Source organism: Triplophysa dalaica, chromosome 13 (assembly GCF_015846415.1).
Source record: "Triplophysa dalaica isolate WHDGS20190420 chromosome 13, ASM1584641v1, whole genome shotgun sequence".
In the NCBI taxonomy this organism is placed as follows: domain Eukaryota; kingdom Metazoa; phylum Chordata; class Actinopteri; order Cypriniformes; family Nemacheilidae; genus Triplophysa; species Triplophysa dalaica.
In genome coordinates, this window is record NC_079554.1 from 13,308,900 (window position 1) to 13,333,835 (window position 24,936).

Sequence of the window (24,936 nt, forward strand, 5' to 3'; positions counted from 1 at the left end):
GCAGGAATCCACTCTTTTTTCCTCCTCCCAGGGGATTTGCCTTTCCACAGCCTTCTTCGGGAGATCTGACATCCCTCTGCTAGTGGCAGAGTGGAATACGAAAGAACAGGGAAAGCGGAACAGCGCAGCGGAGAGGAAAGACGTGCCCCCGCCCAGCCTCAATGCAGAGGTGAAGTGTGGGATATCTTGGAAGAGAAGCGGAAAGAAATGATGGAGAGATTGAAAGTGAAGATTAAAAGTTGATTGGAGGAATACGGGTCCAAGTGTCCGACAAGTGATTGAAGAGGGTTTTTGAACTGCAAGTCAACTTCTTTTCAGATCTGTGGAAACATAGTAGACCTGAAAATGCTTTGGTGCAGCAGAGGAGCTGCGTACACGGGCATGCCGAAGAAAACTTTTCGGGGATGTCATGAGTGCTTCTGACATCTGCTTCTCATCCTGCTGCCTCTCATCTCCTCGCACCTGTTTCCACTTCCGCTTGGGATTTGGAATTTGCACGAAATGGACTCCTGATGACAGTGACAGTAATCACATCATCCCGACCTCCAGAAGACACCTCTAGCTCCCCGTCTCCCACCCAAACCCACCCTCCACACCCGCCCCGCCTCGCTCTCTCACATGCTGGAACGCGTAGTGTGCCGTTACCGGGATTTGGAATGAACAAGTTAAAAAGACACTTTTCTCACTCCTTTGCTGGTATGATCTCTGAACTGAGATAATGGATTGGAGAGAACTGTAAGTATTTTATGGGTTACATGTGTACCTTCGCATGTTTTGTATTCTCTTCATCATGTCAGGCTTATTTGTAATGCCTCATCCACACCTCTCTGACCATCTCTAAGTGCTTTAAAAAACCACGGTGACCACATTGCCTCAGGTTTGCTCTTAGATGCATTACTGTCTGTTATGCACAAGTTGCAACCCCCAAACCCTCACCTGCAGGAAGACTAGATGCTCCTCCGCAATATCAAATCCAGAGGGAGTTCTGCTCTTTGCAGGAAAGTGAAGGGAGATTTAACAGGTGGGTGCTTCTGGGTAAAGCCCAGCCTAGCGTGTTGGAGCTCGCTCTACCATGCTTTTCACCCACTCTGGTCACCCTCATCTGTTCGCAACCTGGCTGATATCTCAATCTTATGTGTGTGTGGCTGTGATGTGTTTTATAAAGAGCCTGTAACGCATGTGTCGGCTGCCAGACGTAGTGAATGCCGCTCAATGCCCTGTGTGGGTGTGGGTCTTCTCTTTATATGTTAGAAGCCATCCAGTGTGTGTGTGTGTATAGGTTTACCTCAGATTTTGCTAGATGTCTTTGTTTAAATGTAGAAACATAAAAAAACGTAACAGGAAAAAGGCTCATATTGAGTTTCAAGTCTCATTCATGAGTTTTACATACTTTGTGAATGCCTAGAGGGAAAAAAATCGACTTGCTATGATCAATATACGTATTAACAGAAGTATATGATATGTGTGTAATAATATAGTCAAACACACCCGTGTGTTGTGTGTGCATATGTGAGGCTGTTTGGAGGAGGATGCTTTGTTTAACATTAATAAACCCCTCCTCCTGTCAGTCATTTTTTAACCTCTTATTCCTTCTGTTCTGTGACTTCTCTCTTCATATTTCTGTTTCCCTCTCATTAACACCCAAGGTCCAGAATGAACTCTCGCCATGCAGCAAATGTGAGCAAAAATTGCCCTTGGGGGTTAAAAAATGTTGAGTTACTCACCAGTTTGCTGGCAACTTCATAAGGAACTTCGATTATAATTATGATAATGTGAGTCTCAGGCAAAAGGGCTAGTACAAGAAACATCTGTTGTGACTGACGTGGCTTCTTCAGAATGATGATGAAGCTCATCTATGATTCCTGAATGTTGATTCTTCGTCGGAATGTATTGTGATGATACATGGGGAATGCTACTTGCATTAAATTACATGCAAAAATGGCTTATAAGAAATGTTTCTGTCAGATTTTGTCCATTTGCATGCCATGGATCTTGTTTCCATCTATGAATATTGCAGGAGAGAGAGAAGACACTTGCATGCCAATTGAAAGCTGTTTCCCACGTACACATTCTCATGATAATGTTAAAAATCAAGGACTTATTTGTGCATGTGTGTGTGTGTATGTATGTGTGTGGGGGGTTGTGTGGTGCACACACATCCACTCACACCATTGAATGCACAGCACATACACATTTCCTGTGGGGGCCTCCCCTTGTGTCCTTCATGGAGACTGTAATTACACAGTGTTCACTGTGATTCTTCACCCCTGAAGAGGCTGTGTTGAAGGAGTTGGACGGGTTGGGGGTGAGGAGAGAGAGAGTGAAAGATGCGAGGAAAAGTGAGACATTTAATGAGCTCAAGCTTTTCTACACAAGTCCTTCGCCCTCATACTAACAGGCATGTAGACAAAAATGTGAAGTGGGAAACAAACTGCTTCTAGAATTTTGCATCTGTATCATACACATACATTTATATAGCTGCACCAAATGACCAATAGTATGTGTTTGTGGACACCCTAACACCCAATTGTTGAACATTGTTGAATAAAATCCATTAGGCCTACTGTAGTTTTCGCTAATAGCATTCGCTCTTCTGGAATGGTTTCCAGTTGATGAAGTTGGAATAGAAATTGGAACTGCTCTTGTGTATATCTGTGAGGATAATCTCAACTGATTTTTGGCGATGACTTGTGTACTTAAAGATTAAATAACTAGGGATGTTTAAGGTCTAACATTGGTTTATTGAGAGTCCAACAACAAATGTATGTAAATAGAAGGTAGTTATTCTTACCTTACTTCTTGACTGACTCTCAAATGTCTTATCCCCTCCTTTCCGCTAGCCTAGTCTGATGTTGGTCAGATGGTCTACTCTGCTGTGATTGTTCTACCGCGAATGAGGCTCGCGAGCCGTAGTGTTTGGGGAAGAAGAGTGAAGTTTTCGCTGGCAGTCCTAGCAAAACGTAGGCATGGACTATATACAGTGACGTAAATACACGAATCAGACTACGGACGACTCGTTTGCGTGACTTAGAGTCGAGTCCCTTTTTCCAAAACAATAACTTTGTTATTTGTTCACCTTCGGATTTACAACTTGGCAGACTGCTTACTTTCACACATTACAACATTACCCACTGCATGAAATGTCATTTGATGATCTCATGTTATGTACTCCTTAAATGTTGGGTATTATTCAACAATGTTTCCTTATAAATGTTTTATAGGTAGATCATTAATACATACACATACATATTGTATTTAATCTTTTTATACCACTTGCTGCATGTAACTCGCTTATTTACCTTTGTCACATTAACACATTTCTCCCTCTTTAATGATTATGGTGCACTTTTTTTGTTTTTAATGTCACTGTTTGGTATGTCTTAGTGTGAGTTGGCATAAAGAGGAGAAAGAGTGAAACCATGCAGGCTGTTGATTTGGTCTCTCACCGATCAAGAGATACTTTTGGACTACTATTTGTCATCATCTTATGTTTCTTTCTCCTTTAATGGGAGGAACAAGACTCTTTGTTCTGAGATTTCTTTTATCTTTTTGAATTGCACCAAATGTGTTTAATTGTAACATTGAAGTGATACATTACAAGCGGTCTAAAGCACCGGAATGTAATCTAGTTATTCGTTCAAAAGGCGTCCGGGTGATGTCATTGTTTTTGAAGGAATAAAAATAGAGAAACGTTGGGGAAGAACTTAATTTGACCTGTTGACATTTTCATAGGGCTGCCCAGAAGCTGAATCTCTCCAAACGGAAGAAGCCTCAACCTCTACCATCCTCTCCACCTGACCCAGAAGAGCCATTCTTCTATACCGATGGCTTCAGTGCTGCCCTGCAGCTTTCACCCCCAGCTGTTCCCCCATGTCTCCTCAGGGCAGGGTCAAAAGTCAAGGACAGCCCCGGGATGGGAAAGGTAAAGTTTTGGGGTTACTCAATGCCTCTGCCAAAGTGATGTTTTATATGTCTATATCGGTTCTACACAGCCTTTGGAGACTTTAAAAAGATTTGTTGTCTTTGCTGACTCATCCACCTGACATAATTTATTTAAGATATCTATGTATGCAATAGAAATGAAAAGCCATGCACTTGAGTTACAAAACGCCACTTCCAAAAAAAAACACAGTTATCTTTGAACACTCTCCTTATCTGCCATTGGTCAAGAAACGGAGAGCTTCACCCAACACTCATGCAATAGGATAAGATCATGTTGTCTTGCTAGGTTGGTCTGGTCTTTAAGAGTCCTTCAAGGTTCATATTAGATATAAATATCACATAGAACTAAGAACATACCTTGAGAGACAAGAAACAACCTAGATCACAGATGCTTACACATGATACAACATCTTGTCACAGTTAAGAGGATTGGTTTGAAAGCCAAAAAATATGTTTAGTCCTGTACAGTAAATTTAATGTAATAAATTGCATGTATTAGATTTATCTGTATTAATGAAATGACATCATGTGAGCCTCTGGCTGCCCTTCGCTCAAGAATGAAGTGGGTTTATCGATTTGGCTTGTTCTCGGGTTACCGTCAAAGCAGACTGTGTGTGACAGCATGGGTTGGCCCAGTTGTCTTGATTCCCATGCTGTTGGAATTCTAAGAAGCTCCTTCGGAATGCCAGACAACATTTCTCTATCTAAGTGACAAGCAGGTTGTGGGAGTGGGAAAAGCAGTGTATGAAAACAGAAGGGTCAGGAAATGACATCGCAGGGCACTTTGAAGAAAGGCATATTTCTCTCCTAGAATAGGTCTATTTGTTTGTACTGACAGGCTGTGTGTGGAAATCAGTTTCTTTTGATAGCCCAAAGGCTTGGCAGGCCATTTCTGCGTAGGGGTAAATCGTGATAGCAGTCATGTTCTGCAACAATTTCAGTTTTTGTCTGGGCAATTTTACCACAAGAGTTTATGAGAATTACTTTTTGTCTGGAGTTTTGGCACAGTGAGTGGATGGATTATGGGTCAGAATTATTGTTGTTTTTTCCAAGTATGTAAGCGACAATCATCATATGAGTAACTTTGTTCTGTACCATCCGGGATTGTAAGCCAAGAGAGTAAGTATTAGTTTGATTTTATAGAGATCATAATTATTTTTAGATACATTTTCTCTATAGAAACACCTTAAAGGTCCAGTGTATGAAATTTGCGGCTTCTTGTGTTGAGGTTTGCGAATTGCAACCAACGGCTCACTCAATCCCTCCCCCCTGCCTTTCGAAGCCATATGGCGACTAAATCAGAACTTATGATCTCGTCACGTTTTCGCTTCTTTACCAACGTATTTACGAAAGGTGCTCTGTAGTTTGTCTGTTTAGGGCTTCTAGAAACAACATGGCGAATTCCATGCAAGGGGACCAGCGGTGTATGTAGATAGAAAACAGGTCTCATTCTCAGGTAACAAAAACATAACGCTTCAATATGTAAGGTCTCTATACACCTCTGAAGAAATAGTTATGTATATTATATTGCGTTTCTGTTAATAGAAAATTACACACGATACCTTTAAATATCCGGGACTAGAGGGACTAGAGGAGTTACTACACTATCACTGTATGATCACTCTCTGAAGCATCATTTTACCCATTACGCCAAAGCACTTAATGCCAAGGGGACTTTGCCTGCAAATAGCTGTTTTGTATAAATAGCATTTACCTAATATTAACTAGTTTGCTATGAGATGAAGCCATGCCCTTTCACTCTCTTTCTGAGATGGAGGATACATCTATACAGATAGACAAAGATGTCTGCTCAATGCTGTCATGCTGTGAACAAATGTTTTCCCATGGTAAACCTCATCAGCATCTCATCTCATTGCTTCTATTTTGGGAAACAAACTCATTCCTCTCCATAAGACCCCCTAAGGGTCAGAAAGCCTATGAAGATCAGACTTACCCAAGTGTGACCCTCTGCGAACACAGGTGATGCATTCTAACTACATTAGCGTTTGGGTTAGTTCAACATCTTAGAGGGAAAGTAAGATCCTTTCTTAGTATTAGATAGTGGGTGAGGACAATGATATTTCATTCTGTGACTCATAAACACCAGCAGATGGTACAGGTCGGATATAGCTTCATGTCTGTTAGGATATGAATCCCTCATTAAAGACAGTGAGATAAACCCGTCTCCAGGGGCATTAAGTAATACTTGTGCTTCATTACTATACCTAAATATTATTTTGAGCTTATTCATACAGTACCTTATTTGAATCCCAATTTTTCCGCAGCTACATTTCACCGGTCACTTAAACACAGTCTTACACCGTGTCTACACCGGACGCCGTTAGATGCAAGGCGACACTACAAAAGACATTAGAAGCGCATTCGAACCTATTATAATTCAAAATTTGAAACACAATGGATGCAGCTCTACAAACCTATTCGAACAAACCAAGTGTCTTGTCGCGTTGCGCTGGTCGCGTCCTGTGTAGACACAGAGTTAGTGATCTGGGTATGAACAGATATAATATATTGTCTCACATCTAGGCCTATCAGGTTTTGTGTAATTTAGTATACTATTTATCAATTTTACGAAACACCATATGTCAGATTATTGGTTGAATTTCAACATCTGCTGTGTCCATACGTCTCACATATGCAGTAAAATTACATTAAATTTGAATAATGTGTTTTATGCGATAACTTTGAATGTTTGAGCTTTGTAAAAAATGTGTAAACAGGTTGCCTAATGCAGTTTTTCATCAATGACTGTAATAAAGAAAATCTCTACTCTCTTAATGTCATCAGTAATTTCGAAAAAAACTTTCACTTTTGCTTAACTATATACTTAGACTTTAAAGTATGGTACAATTTTAACACCGCACCCACCCTCATGCCACTCAAAACCTGTATGACTTTCTGCCTTCTACAGAAAACAAAAGAAGATTTTTTAAAGATCCTTGGTAACCAATCAACATTGTTTTCATAGACACAAAACCACTGAGAAAATTATGTGCAGTTTTCAAATGAACTGAGTGTAAATAAATTATGACAGAATTTGTATTTTTGTTGGAACTATCCATTAAGGGTTCCTTCTTCCTGCATCCCAATTTGCCAATTTAAACTATGCCCTTAAAGTAAGTACTGCTTTTGTAATGGAAAGTATACATTTTATTGCGTATCAAAACTGTATGCACGCACTAGGACATACTAACTCTCACTAACATCAAAATACCGTTCGTTGCAGCATTTAGGTAATTATTCAGTCATTGTCTTCAATGTAATGTTTACTGTATACTTACATTTAATAATTAAGCGAAACATCTTTTATTGAATTGTTTTAATTTTTACGTCACGAAACTCGATGTGAGTTGTGGGTAATATAAGTTAAGTTAAGTGTCCATGGATTCACACTTCAAATTTTTACTGGAAACAGTGCAACATCCGGGTACTTTGAGAATACTCATTTCAGCATACATTCGAGACAACACTATTTAGGATGGAGAGTATCTGAATTGGGACGTAGTTTATGTTTCATCTCTGTGTCTTTATTCCTGGCCTAAACTCACCCCATTGGTTGAGCCAGTGTTGCAGTGTTTGGCTGAACGTATTTTGATATTTTCAGGTGGGATTAAACCGTTTAAAATAAAAACAAGGTGCTTTAGCTTTTCGTATAATTATTCCTTGCTTATCAACACCACGGTTTGTCTCTGCCTCACTCCTCCAATAGGGATCTCAACATTTGAGCAGGCATCCTGCAGATGAACGGCTATATAAACAAAGCTTTTACCTTCCCTTAATTGTGCACCTAATTGTTTTGATACATTACACTTGTACAAACACTGCAACGGAAAATGTGCACAACAGACATTAAAAGTTTCCTAAAGTCACACAGAAGGCAGGCAGCTGGAAGTTTTTAATGAGTTTATCAAGAAAGAGACAGAAAGGAAAGCAATAGCTAATGAGTCCCACTGTGTTGAAGTTGATTTTAGGCACTTGTGACGGAGGTGGATATGAATACTTTCATTTACTTTTTAGGACGAAAAGTGCTTAGAGCATCTTTCATGCTCAAGAGGCTTTACGCTCTCTTACGTTTAATGTAGATTTCAATCTTGTCTCAGAGGTTTTTGCTAAAACTCCTTTTGAGATATGAAAGTGAGACAACTGTTGGCAAACAATCAGATTATAAAGCTAGATATGTATTTAAAGTAGCTATGGGCCTCAAGAAATATGACTTATGTACCTTGCCAAATCAAAGCACAGTTTTAGACCAAGTAGAAATCTATTCTCATGCTCTAAAGAAGAACAGATCTGGTTTATGTTGTTATTTTCTCTCAGTGGGGGACTGTAAACATTTGGGGCTGTTTGTTGCTGTCTACTATGAAAGTGTCCCTAGTGGCGGGGCTATAAAACAAGGTGTTAAACACAGGCTGTTGGAGTTCCTTATTGCCCTACTGAGAAGGAGCAGTAACTGTCTCAGTCATGTGAAACGAGTTGCTATCATTCCGTACATTGTTTGTAAATGTAAATATTTAATTAAGTTTCATGTTTGTAACCTTCGTGTCTGGAATATAGTATGTTAGGTCTATATGTGTTCCAATGTTATTACAGCTAGTTCATTTAACTATACACCCAGACAAAAGAGAAATCAGGCACACGGATCTCATAGATCTAATGAAGCTACATTAAATGAGATTTGGCACTGCTTTAATTGGAAAGATGACCGCCAACATTGACCCAAAGCATTGACATTAAAGCAACACTTTGCAGTTTTTCGACCTTAAAATAATGTCTCTAAAATGATTTCAGTGGCATAACAACTCTTAACTGGACGAATTAGCGGCTACAACCACACTATGTAGGTTTTGTGTTCGGGTCGGTACACACAGCCCCGTTCATCCCCTGCCCGCGGAAGAGTGCAACATGATTTCCAAATGACGTTTCTGCATTCGCTCATCAGCTTAGTAAATAAATTCACATCTATTGCGCTGCCCAAGGGAAGCTTTTACAGCGACATTGTTTACGACACTGGTAAAAGACAATTGCACTTATCAACCAAATAGGGGAGTCGTGAGCAAAAGTTCTAAAGTGTTGCTTTAAGATGAAAATAAATCGGCGCAAAGATAATACTATGACCTATAGCCACCGACTAGATAAAGTCAGTTTCTTTGCCTCCTGTCATATTAAACCTCTATGACTTTCTTTCTTCTCCAGGACGTCCTGCAGAAGAAAGAAAGTCATAAAGGTTTGAAATCACAATAGGGTGAATACTGGATGTAAATGTATATAACTGATCTTTCAGAAAGACATATTTATAATAAAGTAATATCCTGTAAACATTTGCAAAGTATAAGAATGTCAAAAAACACCTAAATCCAGAGAGAAAGAAGCAGTCACTGTTGCTTGAATGTTACTTGGATCATTTCCCAACCTGAACTTGACAGATTTGGGAAATCCAGCAACCTAGACCTGTTTTCCCCCTTGTTGAAACAGAAGGCATATGAGTATCTTATCTTCCATCCTGTACTGATTTGCATGCTTTCTTATCTAAGTGCTGACTGCATGAGGGGAATCCTTGGCAATTTCTTCAACTCTGATTGTGGATAAATTCTCACAATCTGTCCTCAAATAATAAATTTATTTTTTTGTTCCGCAGGTTAAAGTAATGGTGCGGATATGCCCTGCCAAAGGATCTCGAGACACCTCAGAATCCATGTCCTTTCTGAAGGTAGACGCCCATAAGAAGCAGCTGACCTTCTGTGAGCCGCCCGCTAGTGCACGCTCCGCTGCTGCCACCGCTCCAAAGATGTTTAGCTTTGATGCTGTCTTCATGCAGGATGCTTCACAGGTACTGTCAGTGTAGTTGTTAATATTTTTGCAGATTCGGTTTTTCGGGCATAAGTAAAAACTAAACATTTTAAATCGTTAAATACACTTTTTAATGCTTTTATTGGTTTAATATTTGAAAAACCCGGTGACGAACATGACTACTAATAAGAATTTATGGCAAAATAAATCATGAAATATGGAGATACAGAAGCAGAGTTATAATTTGGAAGTTGGAAGTACCGACGATTCACTTCCAATTTCCATTCTGTACCTCATTCGGGTACAAATCTGCATACAACTGATGTCAAGCAGGACATCCATTTTGAGATCAAAGACATGCATAAGTACTCTGTACGGTTTCACTTGGTGTGTTGTGGAGATAAAAGGTTGGTGATTGGAGTTTATCCGAGTCCACAGCGCCTGAAGAAATCTCAGCGGGAAAGATAAGGGACCTTTTCCTCAGCTTTCTCCTGAACTCCTTGGGAGCTTTGGGAGACTTTGGGGTTCCTGTCCCAGAAACATCAGCTCTGATGATCAATGACTACCCCACATTGTTCAAAGTAACAAGGCTTCGAGGAAGCACATGTCATTTGTAGTTTTAACAACACTGTCATTGTTCTCCAAAAGCTGCCAAGTTCACAGGCTTGCATAATTCCAGGTTTTGAAATCTTCATTTGTCAGTTTTGCTATATTGGGTATCAGGAGTGATGAAATATAATAGTATAGCAATATGTATATATGATAAACGGAAATTTCTAGAAATTACAATCCACCTAACTAAGAAAATGGACTTCACTACACTGTTTCAGCATAATCTGAATATTTTTCAAACAGCATCTTGTGTGCTTCAATGGATACAGGCAACCTGACCTTTTTTATTTGATATGGAATTATCTATTTATTGATCTACATATTTGTATGCAGGCTGTATTTTATTTACATATACAACTTGCAGCTTATTCAGTTTACAGTTTGGTTTGTGTGCTCATGTATATTCCTCTTCACAGGCAGAGGTGTGCTCAGGGACAGTTGCAGAGGTTATCCAGTCTGTGGTCAATGGCGCAGACGGCTGCATCTTCTGCTTTGGGCAAGGCAACCTGGGTTGGTAAACAACTTTATTTCTCAATGTAGAAATAAACAGTCTGAATGATTGCACTCTTTTACTCATTATTAAATAACTTTGTAATTGCCTATGTAATGACATATAATTGTTCAGAATCCATTTCTTAAAGAATAATCTTTATTAAAGACAAAGTACGCAGAATACGCTCATGTTGCCTACACTTGAAAATCTGTAACCATGAGGCTTGCATGAGAAACGACAGGTCATAGGGTCTGAGCAGCAGTAATGATTTGTTGAACACAAAGTGCCCTCGTTTTACACTTCATGTTTGAAAAGCGCTAAATTTCTCTCTCTCTCTCTCTCTCCCCTCATCTCGTGTTATTCAGCCCCTCACTGTGAGAGTCTGTGTGCCTCCCACCGCGTGTTTCAGTCTCCCATAGTTAGCGTGGCTGCTCATTTTCTCTGCCTGAGCTCGACATATTCTCTTGTGACTAATGTCCTTGAGGGCTAATTGTATTACCTCACTGGCCGTTTACATACAGAGTGCTATTATCAACGCAAATGTTATTATAGGCATACACTTATAACATTAAAGTCAGGTAATCCGTTGACAGAGTGTCATTTTTATTAAGTATCCAGGGTTGAAAAATGCTGTCACTTATTTCCTTATGCCTTTTAGGCCAAAATTGTATAAGAACATGATATGATAAATAAAACACCACACAGTTGAGATTTTTGTCTTTATTATGTTAAAATGTTTGAGGGGCTATGCTACTTTTTGGATATAAGCTAAAATCTAGAGTAATAAATAGTGCTGGAAAAAATAGTACAAGTTTAAGTGCGGCACAGTGTTTTTAGATCTTGATTAAACTGGATTGTGGTCATAATGATTCTACTTCTCTTTCCATTTTAGTTAACATTTTATGTTTTGTTTAATTTTGTTTAATTTTGAGATCTGCCTTCGTCATTTTGTGATTTATTTTCTTATTTTTCATGTTGCTGTAGAAGTTAAATTTATTTTTAATTAGTCGTAATTAAGATTTATTTATTTTTTCAAACTTATTTCAATTTTTTTCAGTTCAGTTTATTACTGAGGCAACTTTTTTTTTTTAGTTTTTAAAAATTATAAAGGACAAATGTTCTATTTGAATTTGATTAATATAAATGTTTTAATAGTTTTAGTTATAGTTTATTAAAGTATTTTAAACTGAATTATGGGTGATGATTTAAAATGCGTACTGTTGAAATGAACAAATGAATTCAAAACAATTAATCTTCACTGAAAATGTAATAAATGTGGTCTTTAATAAAAACAATTAAGCCAATAATTCTCTCCATTAGCCAGTTACTATCTCCAATGTCATAATCACAATCTTTACATTACAGGCAAAACCTTTACTATGATCGGTAGAGACAGTTCTACGCAGAGCTTGGGCGTGGCCCCATGTGCCATCTCTTGGCTTTTCAAACTCATCGAGGAAAGAAAAGAGAAGGCCGGTACACGATTCTCTGTCAGAGTGTCTGCTGTGGAAATCTGTGGCAGAGAGGAGGTGTTGAGGGACCTGTTGGCTGACTTCTCCGCAGGGACATCCCAGGACAGCAAGGGTGCAGGAGTTTCCCTAAGAGAGGACCCGGTCTGTGGATCCCAGGTGCGGAGATCTTATGAATTGTTGGCTTTTGCTAAAGTAAAATCCACATCAACGTGCACTCTTCTTACTCTTTTCTTCTTACTTTATGTGGACAGCTGCAGAATCAAAGTGAATTGCGGGCGTACTCTGCAGAACGGGCGGCGTTTCTACTGGACACGGCTCTAGCAGCACGTAGCACAAACAGATCTGACTGTAAAGAAGAAGACAGGCGAAATTCTCACATGCTCTTCACCCTGCATGTTTCTCAGTGTCGGATGGAGAAAAGCAGCAAAACTGGAAGTATGATTGCTTGTCTTCATTTTCTCTGCCATTGAATGTGGACTAGTCCAGACATTACCATCCTTTCGTTTCAGAACAATTTACGTCCACCACACGAATGTTGTTGTCCCTTCTTTATCCATGTCCAAAAATACATTTCATACACTGTCTATTTGTTGTATCATTAGTAGACAGTTACAGAGGTTGCCCCATTCCTGTTTTTTCCATTATCATGCTCTCCTTGTTCCCTCAGTGTAGTTCTGCTGATAACGGCTGTACGCTAACAAGAAAGGTTAGCACATTTTCATTACTGGGCGTAGCCGTCCTGTCAAGTCAACATTACCATGATCATTAGTATTGCACTCCTGTTGCTGCGGGCTGGATTCTGGCCATTGGCATCAGTCAGAATAGATTTAAATATGTAATGAGACTGGAGTCTCCTCAGCAGAACTGTTTAGAGAGCTCAGCATGAAATGAGAACCTTTTTGCATTGTTTCTGAACCAAGCACTGCCTTTATGAATCTTGCTGACGTGAGGTTAATGGTGTCCATCTCAGTGTGAAATAAGTGCATCGTATCTCTCCTTTAATGATATTGAAGGAATTTTAGTCTAGTGATCTACATGGAACTGAAGTCTAGCTGTACCTACTTTTATTGCATGCTGTTTGATGGAGTACTAGGAATATAATATTAACTACCGGTCTGTATCCAACTGCTGTCTAATAAGGTCACCTACAACAAATTGTGTATGTGACCTTAAAAAATTTGCACAGGCATGACATAATGGAATAAAAATACAAGCCTTAAAGTGCACGGTATGTTTTTTTCAATTTTACAATGATGCTCTGTATACAGTAGATCTAAGTTCTGTATACTATGTATAAAAATGGTTTTATATATTGAGTAATAAGCAGTATGTTTTATCTTAAAGATACTAGATAATAATACACAGAGAATACAGATAATGTGAATTAAGCTCGGTTTGTGTAACTTTCTCTGTAGTGTCTGGGGGCCGGAGTCGTCTTCACCTTCTGGACTTGGGTAGTTGTGAGTCTGATCTGAGTCAAACGCGAGATGGAGGGAGAGGCCAGTGTCTGTCATTGGGAGCCCTAGGAAATGTCATCTTAGCCTTGGCCAATGGAGCTAAACATGTGCCGTACAGGTATGTCCTTCAAAAATCAATTAGTTAGTGTAAAAATATGGTGGATGTATATCTTGAAAGTCTTCTTCATCAGCACATGCAAAAATGTTGTTCTCACCCTCATCACATTAGACTAGATTCTTCCCCAAATGGAATTAATGGAACCTATTCACATAAACACAGTGATCAACTTGTTTTTTACTTTAAATGTATCTACAAATAATAAAATGCCACCAAAATATATCACTATAAACCAGTTACTTGAAGATAAGCTTCAAAACAAGAGTTTCTTTATAGTCCAAGCCCTTTTTTTTGCTCAAGTATGAATCATAAATCTGCTAAAAGGGAACCTCTCAAAGATCTTAGAGGGAAAGAGTAAAAATGTTACAGGGCATAGATTCTTTTTGGCTAACAAGAGCTTTTTTTGATGTATAATTCAGAGACAGCAAGCTTACCATGCTACTGATGGAATCGCTGGGTAATATCAACTGCAGAACCACCATAATCGCCCACATCTCTGACTCGCCAGCCAATTATGCTGAATCTCTCAACACTGTGCAGCTTGCCTCCCGTATTCATCGCATGAGGAAGAAAAAATCTAAGGTAGGTGGCTCCATTAAAAAAATACACTGATCGCACATATCATATCTAGTCCGCACTTATATTGGTAAAATAAAGGACTTAAAAAAAAACATATAAAAAAGATTTCCAATGACACTGATATCTATCAGCATTTTATCCACATTTTCGCAGTCTTAACATTTAGGGATAGACCATGGCTTTATAAGGTTTCATAGCCATTGGAATATAATGATTTGTCAGAAACAAATGCAAATGATTTCTCAATGACCTGTGACGTTTCATCAATGCATTTGTACCAGAGGGAGAACTGTGTGACACCTTCCCCATTACTGAGGCAATTTAACCCTAATTAAGCCTCTTTTACTGAACACATTAATATTTTATAGATCAAAAATCCTTTACCTGCATAACTTAAAAGCCAATGCATTGTATTGACAACTATTTCACTCTCTCCTTCGGTGTGCACTTTTAACCTTTGTTGATATTGACATGCAGTTTGTAATGAGGGAATGCATCTCAATTGATGCACATTGTGAAAAAGCAAAATGTCGCATCGGTATATTGATGTCAGTGTTGTTCGTTTCTCCATGCAGTATGCATCCAGCTCCTCCGGAGGGGAGAGCTCCTGTGAAGAAGGACAGATCATACGAAGACCCTTCCACCCTCGGACAATAGCTCTCGACCCAGATCATCCTACGCTGTTGTCCAGTGACCCGGATTATTCATCCAGCAGCGAGCATTCATGCGATACGGTGATCTATGTGGGGCCTGGTGGGGCCCATATCTCTGACCGTGAACTAAGCGACAATGAAGGCCCCCCTGCATTTGTTCCTATCATTCCCTCTTTGAACAAGAAGCGTGTAAAAGAGGGACCCAAGTCTGATGGGGACCATCTAAAATGCAACACCTTTGCGGAGTTACAAGAACGGCTTGATTGTATTGATGGCAGTGAGAGCTCGTATGTTTGCAACAGCGAGGGTAAAGGCCAACAGGCTGCCTCCACAAGCGGGGGAGACAAAGTGTCAGAAGGGACTATATCCAACAGAACAGACAAGTCCTCTATTCAAAAACCTGGGCACATGCAACCTGTGACATCTGATGCCAACAAGACTTTAACACAAGAATCTGAATCTGTTGTAAGAGAGAAGGTTCACTTTAGTAAAGAGACTTTTTCAAAATCCTCCATTTCGAGGCCAAATACTGAATGTGTCATAGCCACACGCACACCTCCAGTGGGTATGAGCCAGCAAGCCCTAAGACAAGAAGAACAAAGTCTATCCCCAGTTCTTGACAGAGTTCATCACTCTAGTAGAAGTCCTATGGAGATAAGCCACTTACGTTCTGCTCTGAGGAACAGGTGCTATGATAGAGATGTTTTAAGGACTACGGTCACACTGCAGCAACCGGTAGAGCTTAACGGGGAGGATGAGCTGGTGTTTACTGTTGTTGAGGAGCTGCCTGTTGGTCTGGTTCCAGACAATGGGCGACCTTCAAGTATCATCAGCTTTAACAGCGACAGCTCTTTGCAGGCCATGGCTTCAGCCTCACGACCTGTTAGCATTATCAGCAGCATTAACGATGAGTTTGATGCCTATACATCTCAAATGAGCAGCTCCCAGTTGAACCAAGCTACTGGTTCAAAGTCCCAAGAATTTACACCTGACACACCACTACACAATCTTCCATGAGCTCACTGAACACACTTCTTTCTGAAAGAGGAGCAAAAGGTTTGCGCATGGGACAACATAGCGGCTCTTTGATGGATTTACCTGGCGCATGTCCTTCCCTGCAAAGAACAAATAGTTCAATGGGTGACAGTGGAATTTGTTTTTCAGAACTGGACTATGATTCTGACAAATTGCCTAAGTGCCCTCAAACTCCTGACAGTACCAAAGCATCCCTTAGTGGTACAAAGTCAATAAGATCTAATCGACCCATAACTTCACAGTCTACCCAAAACCCATATATTTCTCACTGTACACTACCTAGAACGAACACACAAATGTCACCCTCTAGTAGTAGCTATGGACATGAGCTTCAACGCAAAGACAGTAGAACAGATGAACAACGAAGCCACCACACCAGTGGAATACATTTGACCAGAAATGCGGATGTTAGCTCTACTAGCAAAACACCTAAAACTGGCGCAAGTGGAATTCCATCTAGAAAGACAAGTGGGAATAGCAACAGTGTACCTCGGGCACCCAAAATGCATGTGCCGTCCACATCTCAAAGGGTTGTAGATGGGTGTGAAAAATCCAGTAAGCTGAGTAAGATGCCTCTGTTCAAACGTGGTGCCACCACTCTTGGCATGGTCTCAGTGCCTCAGAGCTCTTCTGAGATGAAACTGGGTAACGTTGCCTCACAAACAAGTGGCAGCTTGAAATTCTCATCTCTAGGAAAGAGAGTTAATGGACAGAAGGGTAGTATGCTTCCTAAATCTGGAAGCATGTCACCCCCTGCTCCACCTGTCCGAAAGTCTAGCCTGGACCAGAGAACACGTATTTTGTTGTCTCCTAGTGCCTTAAAGTCAGTGGGTAACGATGGAATAAAACCATCATCCTCCAAAGCGTCAGTTTCCGAGGAGGACTTTGAGCTTCGAGGTAGAGGGGGATCCTTTAGCTTTAAGTCATCCAGCCTGAGGACAGCTTCTAGTCTCCGATCACATAGTGGTAAAGGAGACCACGGAAGACATTTTGGTAGTCTTATGTCCCTTGAAAGGTATGACAGCTTAACCTCAATAGGTTCAAAACCAGGAACCTCAAGAGAGAACAGTAATGTCAGTATTACCAGCACTGGCAAATCTGGTAAATCCGTTTCAAAACTTCCCACTCCAAGTTCTGTATCCACGCCAACTGCCACTTCCCCTCCATCCACCATTGGAATTTCTAGACTTGGACAGATAAAAGCAAGTATAACTCCTAAGGCAAATGTTGGGAATGGGAACAAAGCAAAGACCTTGTCAAATAATGGTTCAAAGTCTGTTAGCTCCTCAACCAAGTTTCTGGCTGCCTCAACTACGAATCCCCAGTCTACCTCCAACTGGAAAACCCCCAACCCGCTCAGTCACAGGCTCCAATGGTAAAGCAGGGAGGGGAACTATTATGGGCACAAAGCAAGCAATTCGTGCAGCCAACAGTCGAGTGACCGAATTAGCCGTTGGAAGCTCAAAGAAACACCTCAGGGGTTCTGACCCAGCAGATGTCAACAATGATAGTAGATCATCCTCCAGTGAGACAGCACCGACTGCTCCTCTGCCCTCGCCATACAGCAAGATCACTGCCCCTCGGCGCCCACAACGTTACAGTAGTGGTCACGGCAGTGACAACAGCAGTGTGTTAAGTGGTGAGCTACCCCCGGCCATGGGGCGCACTGCACTTTTTTATCACAGCGGAGGCAGCAGTGGCTATGAAAGCATGATCAGGGACAGTGAAACCACAGGCAGTGCATCATCTGCCCATGATTCCATGAGTGAGAGTGGAGTGTCCACGTCCAGCCGAACAAAGGCCTCAAAATCCCCCAAAAAGAGATCCAATGGTAGGTTTTGCTGCGATTCCACTCAGTGCATTATTCCACCACTGATGATACTTTCTAGAGATTATTCCTACCATAGATAATGGGAGTAATTTTGTGCTTTTGTAAAAACACCATTTAATATAAATTAGAAACGGTTAGAATAATAAATAGATCTACTGGTGGGAGTTTGTGTACCTTTATGTGGATGATTTATGTTGCCATTATCTAGACATTTCATTCCAAGCACCATAGATGTTGCTTAAAGTTTGCTAGTGCTTAATGTTGCCGTGTTTGTTTGAAATCTTAAATTATGTATGCATGTATAGACACAGTAAACAGTAAAAACACTTATACGAAAGCATTCCCTCTTGCCGGTGTAGTTATTTAGTCTATTCAGATTTATGCACCCCAGGTAATTAAATATATTTGGTGCTGGCACAAATAATTCTGTCTCGCTCCTAATGCATATGTAATCAGCCTATGCCGGAGTACAGCTTCCCAGAAATCACTTTAAATGCTGAAACCACTGTCAGGCCTCATACATATTTAAACGCATGCCAACAAACTCCAGTGTTCACCTTCGGCCCACATGAAGAGCATTGCCATGTGTGACCCCTCCAGGGCTGCAGCGACGCCGTCTGATTCCTGCTCCCCTGCCAGACACCTCTTCCCTGGGCAGGAAGGTTGGTGCAGCGGGTCAGTGGGTGGATCGACCCCCGCTGGGGGGTACTATGAAGGAGCCCTTTGAGATCAAAGTGTATGAGATAGACGATGTGGAACACCTTCAAAGACGCAAAGAAGGGATAGCAGAGGTAAGAAGGTTGTCACAGAGTGTTTGGCATGTGCATGCTGGCCAGTATACAAATGTTGCTTGTGTTAACCACATGTTAACAGTGCTGGTCCAGAAGCACTTCCTGTTTCTTACTGTTAGAAGAAATCACAACCAACAGAAATTATCATTTAAGATTTAATAATATACATGAAATAAAATAAAACTGAAACAGGAAGTGCTTCAGGAAGTGGTCTATAGTGCAGTATTTGTATGTTGTTTGTGGTTTTGTCTCTGCTACATAATATGCCGACTCAAATAAGGCTCATTCTGAATTGACACTCGAGCATATACTGAATGTCTCGAGTGACAAGGACAATAGATAAGTAACTAAATGTGTTTAGGTAGTTTATGAGCAAGGCAATGCTGAGGCAGTCAAAAATAAAACATTTTAATCCATGACTCGAGCCAAGTGGATGTGAGGTTTTATCCATTTATGTGATTTATTTGTATTCTTCATAAATCAAACCTTATGTCAGTATATCTGCAAACCAAGATGAAAATGTATTTTTATTGGTGGAGAGGTTGCTTTTTCAATGCTCTGAAGATTTAAGAAATCTCAGTTGGATTTCATTTATATCAAGTGAGTTAACTTGGGACTTTTTTTAAAGAGTTATGCAAAAGTTTCACTTTAATATCCATAATGCTGTCTAGAACAGACAACTGAGATATTATAAACATATTTATTTCAATAAATGCTTTACTTTTTCTTCCCAAAGTGAGAGCCTTAAATTCAATATACGCCGGCTGCATGCATTCCAAACCCCGAAGTGGAGTAAATGGGCAGAAAATCTCATTTAAAAATTATCTTCTCATTTAGACTATAATGAAAAGGCATCATTTCTCTGACATCATGTGGCGTGTAATTGTCAGGAATAAAGCTTATCTCTAAAACAATTACTTAACTTGGCTAATTGACTTTAGATTGGACCGATAGCTTTAGTCGGACAGGGATGAGTGGCGATGTAGGACAGTGAGAAGTGGAAAAAGATTACAGCAGAAAAGCGAGGGAGAAGAGTGAGGAGGGGTCAGAGGACCCTGTGATGAATGAGGTGTGGCTTCACAATCTGGGGCCCGCCTGATCAGTCTTTATGGCCTTTTCCACACAGTGCATCTATGGGTCATTAACTGCTTCCCTGTGAGTTTCCAACCCTGATCACACAGTCAATTGTGTGGGGAAGACGGGCGGAAATGACATTAACTCAGTCGAATGGTGCTTTGATTTATTTTCAATTAAGAAAATATGATCCCCGTTTGTGTGTTTAAGTCTGGCAGTTTGCTTATGAAGAATATGGCCGTTCACCCTCTTGTTTTATGTTTTCTGTGTGTGTATATATATATATATATATATGTATATTTATATGTGTGACTAGGAGGCTGTATAACTGCCAGGGTATATTTATGTATATTGAAGCAGAGACATACATTGTGGAATTACTTTGTATTTGCAGAGGACATAGCGTAATGACAGCTTGAATGGGTTTTTCATCATCTGCAGGAGTCAACATTGATAATAGTTGATAGCCGCCGGCGCCAGTGAGAGAGTTTTAGGCCATTTGACGGAAAAGTTACTTGACCAATCGGGCCGTTGCATTAATATTATTACATCTTGCATTTATTGCATCTTACATTATGCATGTGTAAGCAATTTGCATATGTAAAATGTTTTCTTTTTTTGCTGCTGGGTATTGTTGTTGCAGATTCTGCTAATGTAATGAAGGCAAACAATTCAACTGGCTAACATTGAGATTTTTTGTAAACTGAAAGTACTTTTAAGCAAACAGTTATTGGCCACCATTGACTACCATAGTAGGGAAAACTGCTTTATAAATGTCTTTATTCTGTTGAACACAAAATAAGATACTTTAAAGAATGTAGCAGACCAAACAGTTCGGGTGTATTTTTTACTTTTTCCTACTATGGTAGTCAATGATGGCCAAGAACTGTTTGGTTACAAGCATTCTTTCAAATATCTTTATCTGTGTTCATCAGAACAAAGAAATGTTTCGAGATTTGAAACAACTCGTGGGTGAGTAAATGATGTCAGATGACAAAGACTTCACATGAGGATTTAAACCACCAAATATTGACATCTGAGTCTATCAGTATGGTGAAAACTTGATTTCATCTTAAGGTTGATATTTGAACTTAAAGTTGACTATTTAAACTTTGCATTTGTTTTCTTAGTTTGCTGCTTAAATGTAAAGAATATGTGGCTAGTCATAAAATGTGTTATCTTTTGGTGGACAGGGTAATTTAAGTCCTTTACTTTAGTTTACAGAGCTGTATTGCCTTCTGTTAGAATGGTGGTTTTAGAAAAGTTAACAATGTGGGGTGAAATTAGAATAATACATAAACTTTTAACCTAACTTGGACCACACATGATAGGGAAAGATCATCTGTCCTGTAATTCTACCTTTCGGTAATCGGAACCTCACCTCCCTTTTCAATCACTTGAGCAAACATGCATCAAGGATATTAGACACCAAAGCATTTAACCTAGATGCTACCTTTATTTTCTTCTTGTTCCTAATTAATCCGTCCGAAGGAACAGCGACCTACAGTAAATCCTCGGTACAGATTAGCAAGCATTGAATCAATTAGTCTAAATCCCTTGAATTGTAAACCTGTCACTGAGAATGGCCACAGGTGCTCGGGACACAGTTCACTGTATACGGCTTACTCATCACAGTGCTCCTTTCCTCCAATTGAAGGGTCTGCAGTACTTCAACGCCCGTCTTAGGATGCTGGAGAAGAGACAGCATCAGATCAGGGAGATACGGGCCAAGCACGAGAAGCTTAAAACGGAGCTGGAGGATGCTAAGAACCGTCTCATGCTGGACCCTAACAAGTGGGTTGGAGAATGTAAGTTCACAAGTGAATTACTTTCTAAAAATCAAGTGTATGTGCGATCCTATATTTACATTACAGATTTATTTATGCAATTTGTCATTTTTGTATTTCAAAGACCAAAACAATCATTTTTACCATTCTTCTTGCACAGCGTAAGCTTCCCGGTAATATAAACTAATGGCTCCTTTTACGACTTTAATTGAAGTATTTGAACTTTGTGCCACTGTGTTGCTGAGGTAATGGAAACCGCAGTCAAAAAAATGGGCTACTTTAAACAGAGAAAGTCTAAACAATGTATAGTTGTAATGGACGACATTGGCTTTCCTGAATATTCTCCATAACCCTAAACTGTAAAAGATTTGTTGGGATGTTTGAAGTTGTAATCCTCTTGGACCATTCAAGTGGTGTCAACTAAGCCTCTGTTGGCTTCTTCAAGTCCTCTAAGCTGCTGTAAGAGGCAAAACTGAGGACACTGGCTTTACAATGTTTAATCTTCAGGTTAACAATGACCCGAAGAGACTCCACAGCAAATTATTCATCAAGGCGATTTAATTGTTCTTTTCGGAATACATTCTCAAGCAGTGCCAGAAATGGTGAAAATAAATAATTCAGAATAAACTTAATAATAAAATTAGTATTGTTTACTTTGCAGAAAATTGGTGAAAATTGCTTTAGCTCTGCTGAATCTGCTACTGTATGTTTTATTTTTATTTGCAACTTGGTTGCATAAAACACCAATTTATTTTGAAAAGAAGCTGTCTCTGCTTTGATCGAAAAATTGCTTTTGTAAATTCTATGTGGGAGAGAAATGTAGGCATATCAAAATGTAAAATAACAGTGTAGAGAAAATGGAAGATGCATAGAAGAAAGGGACTCTGAAGTGTGTCTAAGAAGCGCCTGTGTTCGTGAATCAATAAAGTATTATTTTTATTTTCTGCAATCACTACCTGCCCACTGGCCATGAGATGTTTACCATTCATCTGTGACTGCTGTCTAGGGGTAAAGCAATGATTGGGCCTGTCATGCTATATAAATCAGGACCCTCTTCAGAGCCTAGTAAAAGTGGTGTTTGTAAGACCTCCTCTCAAAGCAACCATCACCTTCATGTTAGGTGATAAATGAGATCAATTGTTTGGCTTTGAATGAAGGTGTAAGGGTTCAACATCAGGAGGTCTGTGGCATCCAGCCCTGAGACACAGTTTTATTAACTAATGGTTTCATTTAAGTGTTCATTTTACATTGTAAAATTCTTTGTTACTATTCTGTTCTGTTTTAAAGGAAAATATCGCTTCTATCCTTCTGAAACCCTTTATCTTCATATTTCATGATTCATTTTTTTTGCCATAAGCTATTTTTGTTTGTCACTGGGTTTAACCAAAAAAATCTGACCGATAGAAAGTATGAAAAATTGCCTCTTAACCTTGATAACACATTATTTAAAAGTACAGTGTTTTACTTTTCCTGAAAAACATAAAATGTGGACATCAAGGTTTCGGAAGGACAGCGACGATAGATACAATTTTTAAAACTGGATAAATATTTGCAAAGCAAAATTGCATAAGCTATTAAGACTTTTCTTTTTACTTTTGAAAATTGTTTTGATTCCTTTAAATAATGTTTAAACACATTTTAAATAATTTTGTAATTATGTTTAATAGTTGATGTGGACCCAGATCTGGACCAGGAGTCCCAGGACTACCTGGAGGCTCTTGCACAGGCCACAGGAGAGTTGGAGTTTTGTGTCAACCTATGCAAATCTCGTGTGATGATGGAGACCTGCTTCGACATCATAGTGCCAACGATCCCAGGACAGAGCACACAACAGGAGATGGAGGTCTGAGTGGTGTGGGTTATTATGACAGATGGGGCTGTTCCGTTGGACAAGCTTATATGAAAGAACAATAAGACTTAAAAAATGTTCAGTTGTTTAATGTCTTGATGTCATGTTTGATGGCAAGAACATGTGTTGCGAGTTTGAGACTGGCCCAATTTGACCAGAAAGCCGGGTCAAAAACTCACAGAAATCCTGATAAAAGGGAGAAAATATGTGTTAAATGTAACAGGAAGTGCCTTAAACCAATGAATCCCAAGATGTATCTTTGTTTTCCGATTGGTGCTAGTATTAAAACCAACTTTCCAAATACATTCTGTTATCATATTTCCTTTGAGAAACAAAGTATTTTGCATTGCAATGCAGTGTATAGTGTATTTATATCAGCTAAAAGTGTGTAAAAATATAGTTTTAAGTATTAAAGGAAAAAAGTTAAGAAAAAAATATCAAACTTCTCAATGTCTCAGACTGTTGCCTTTTAAAATCGCTAAATAACAAGAACTGTTTGACTCAAAAGGTGTTGTTCAGCATCACGCTTAAACTTGGATCATTCCCTTCTCAAACCAAGCATGCCCCTGGTCGATTTGTTGTTAAACTGTTGTCTATCTCGTTTAGTTACAGATGTTCCTCTGCACAATGACAGGTCTTTAGAAAGGCCCTTGGATGCAGATCAATGTTGACTTGTGCAGCTGGTGGAAGATCATAAAGCTTCAAACACTTCTCAGGATATCTGACTGAAGTGTGTCTGTACCAGTGAGTTTCAGTGTGTGCGTGAGTGTCCGTGCGTGTCTATCTAAATGTATTTTGCTGATGTGGATGCACGTGTCTGTTCTTTTTTGATCATGCAATGTCCAGCCTTAAGCTGGTTTCTTTTAATGTGGGAAGACAAATCCACTATACTGTATCTAACTGAACTCCAAAAGATTATGCCTTTAGTGAACTTCAAAAACATTCAGATATACATGCGGCTATCACCTGTTAACAGCTTCACAACACAGGACCTTCTCCTACATTGTCAAGAGATTTATCTTTGTATGATGTTTAATGATTTTGTTCATGTTAATCCTTAAAGTGTATTTTTTAAAAGAAACGGGAAACTAAAAAGAAAGAAAGCGCAGAGTCGTTTTGTATTTGATTGCTTTTCTTTATTTAAAAAAGAAGCACCAAAAAGACTCAGGCTTATTTTCAAGTTGCTGCATGAGATTTGAATGTGTTCTTTGTACAATTCATTTAATTTTCTCTTTGTTTTATATCCCAGTCTGTGATTTCTATGAATAATTTGCATTTAACAGATTTGCCAAGCGTTTTTGACGTTCACAATTTTCTGGGTGTTTCTGCTTTTTATTGTACAGTTTTTTAATCCTTTTTGAAAACCATGTAAAGATTTTTGAGTTTGCATTAACATGAGTTTATGAATAAAAAGAATGTTTCCTCTTTATAATTCATA

General features: G+C 39.4%; 1 protein-coding gene across 1 annotated transcript; it reads left to right on the forward strand.

Annotated features, from left to right (window-relative positions):
- On the forward strand, positions 1-24,936 carry kif26aa (kinesin family member 26Aa). Its single transcript, XM_056765283.1, is given in 14 exon segments — positions 1-735; positions 3,733-3,922; positions 9,596-9,787; positions 10,776-10,869; positions 12,218-12,480; positions 12,576-12,759; positions 13,740-13,899; positions 14,319-14,481; positions 15,054-16,110; positions 16,113-17,466; positions 17,468-17,997; positions 18,598-18,788; positions 21,520-21,670; positions 23,317-24,936. Coding segments are annotated over 14 exon segments (4,728 nt in total). The 5' UTR covers positions 1-718; the 3' UTR covers positions 23,499-24,936.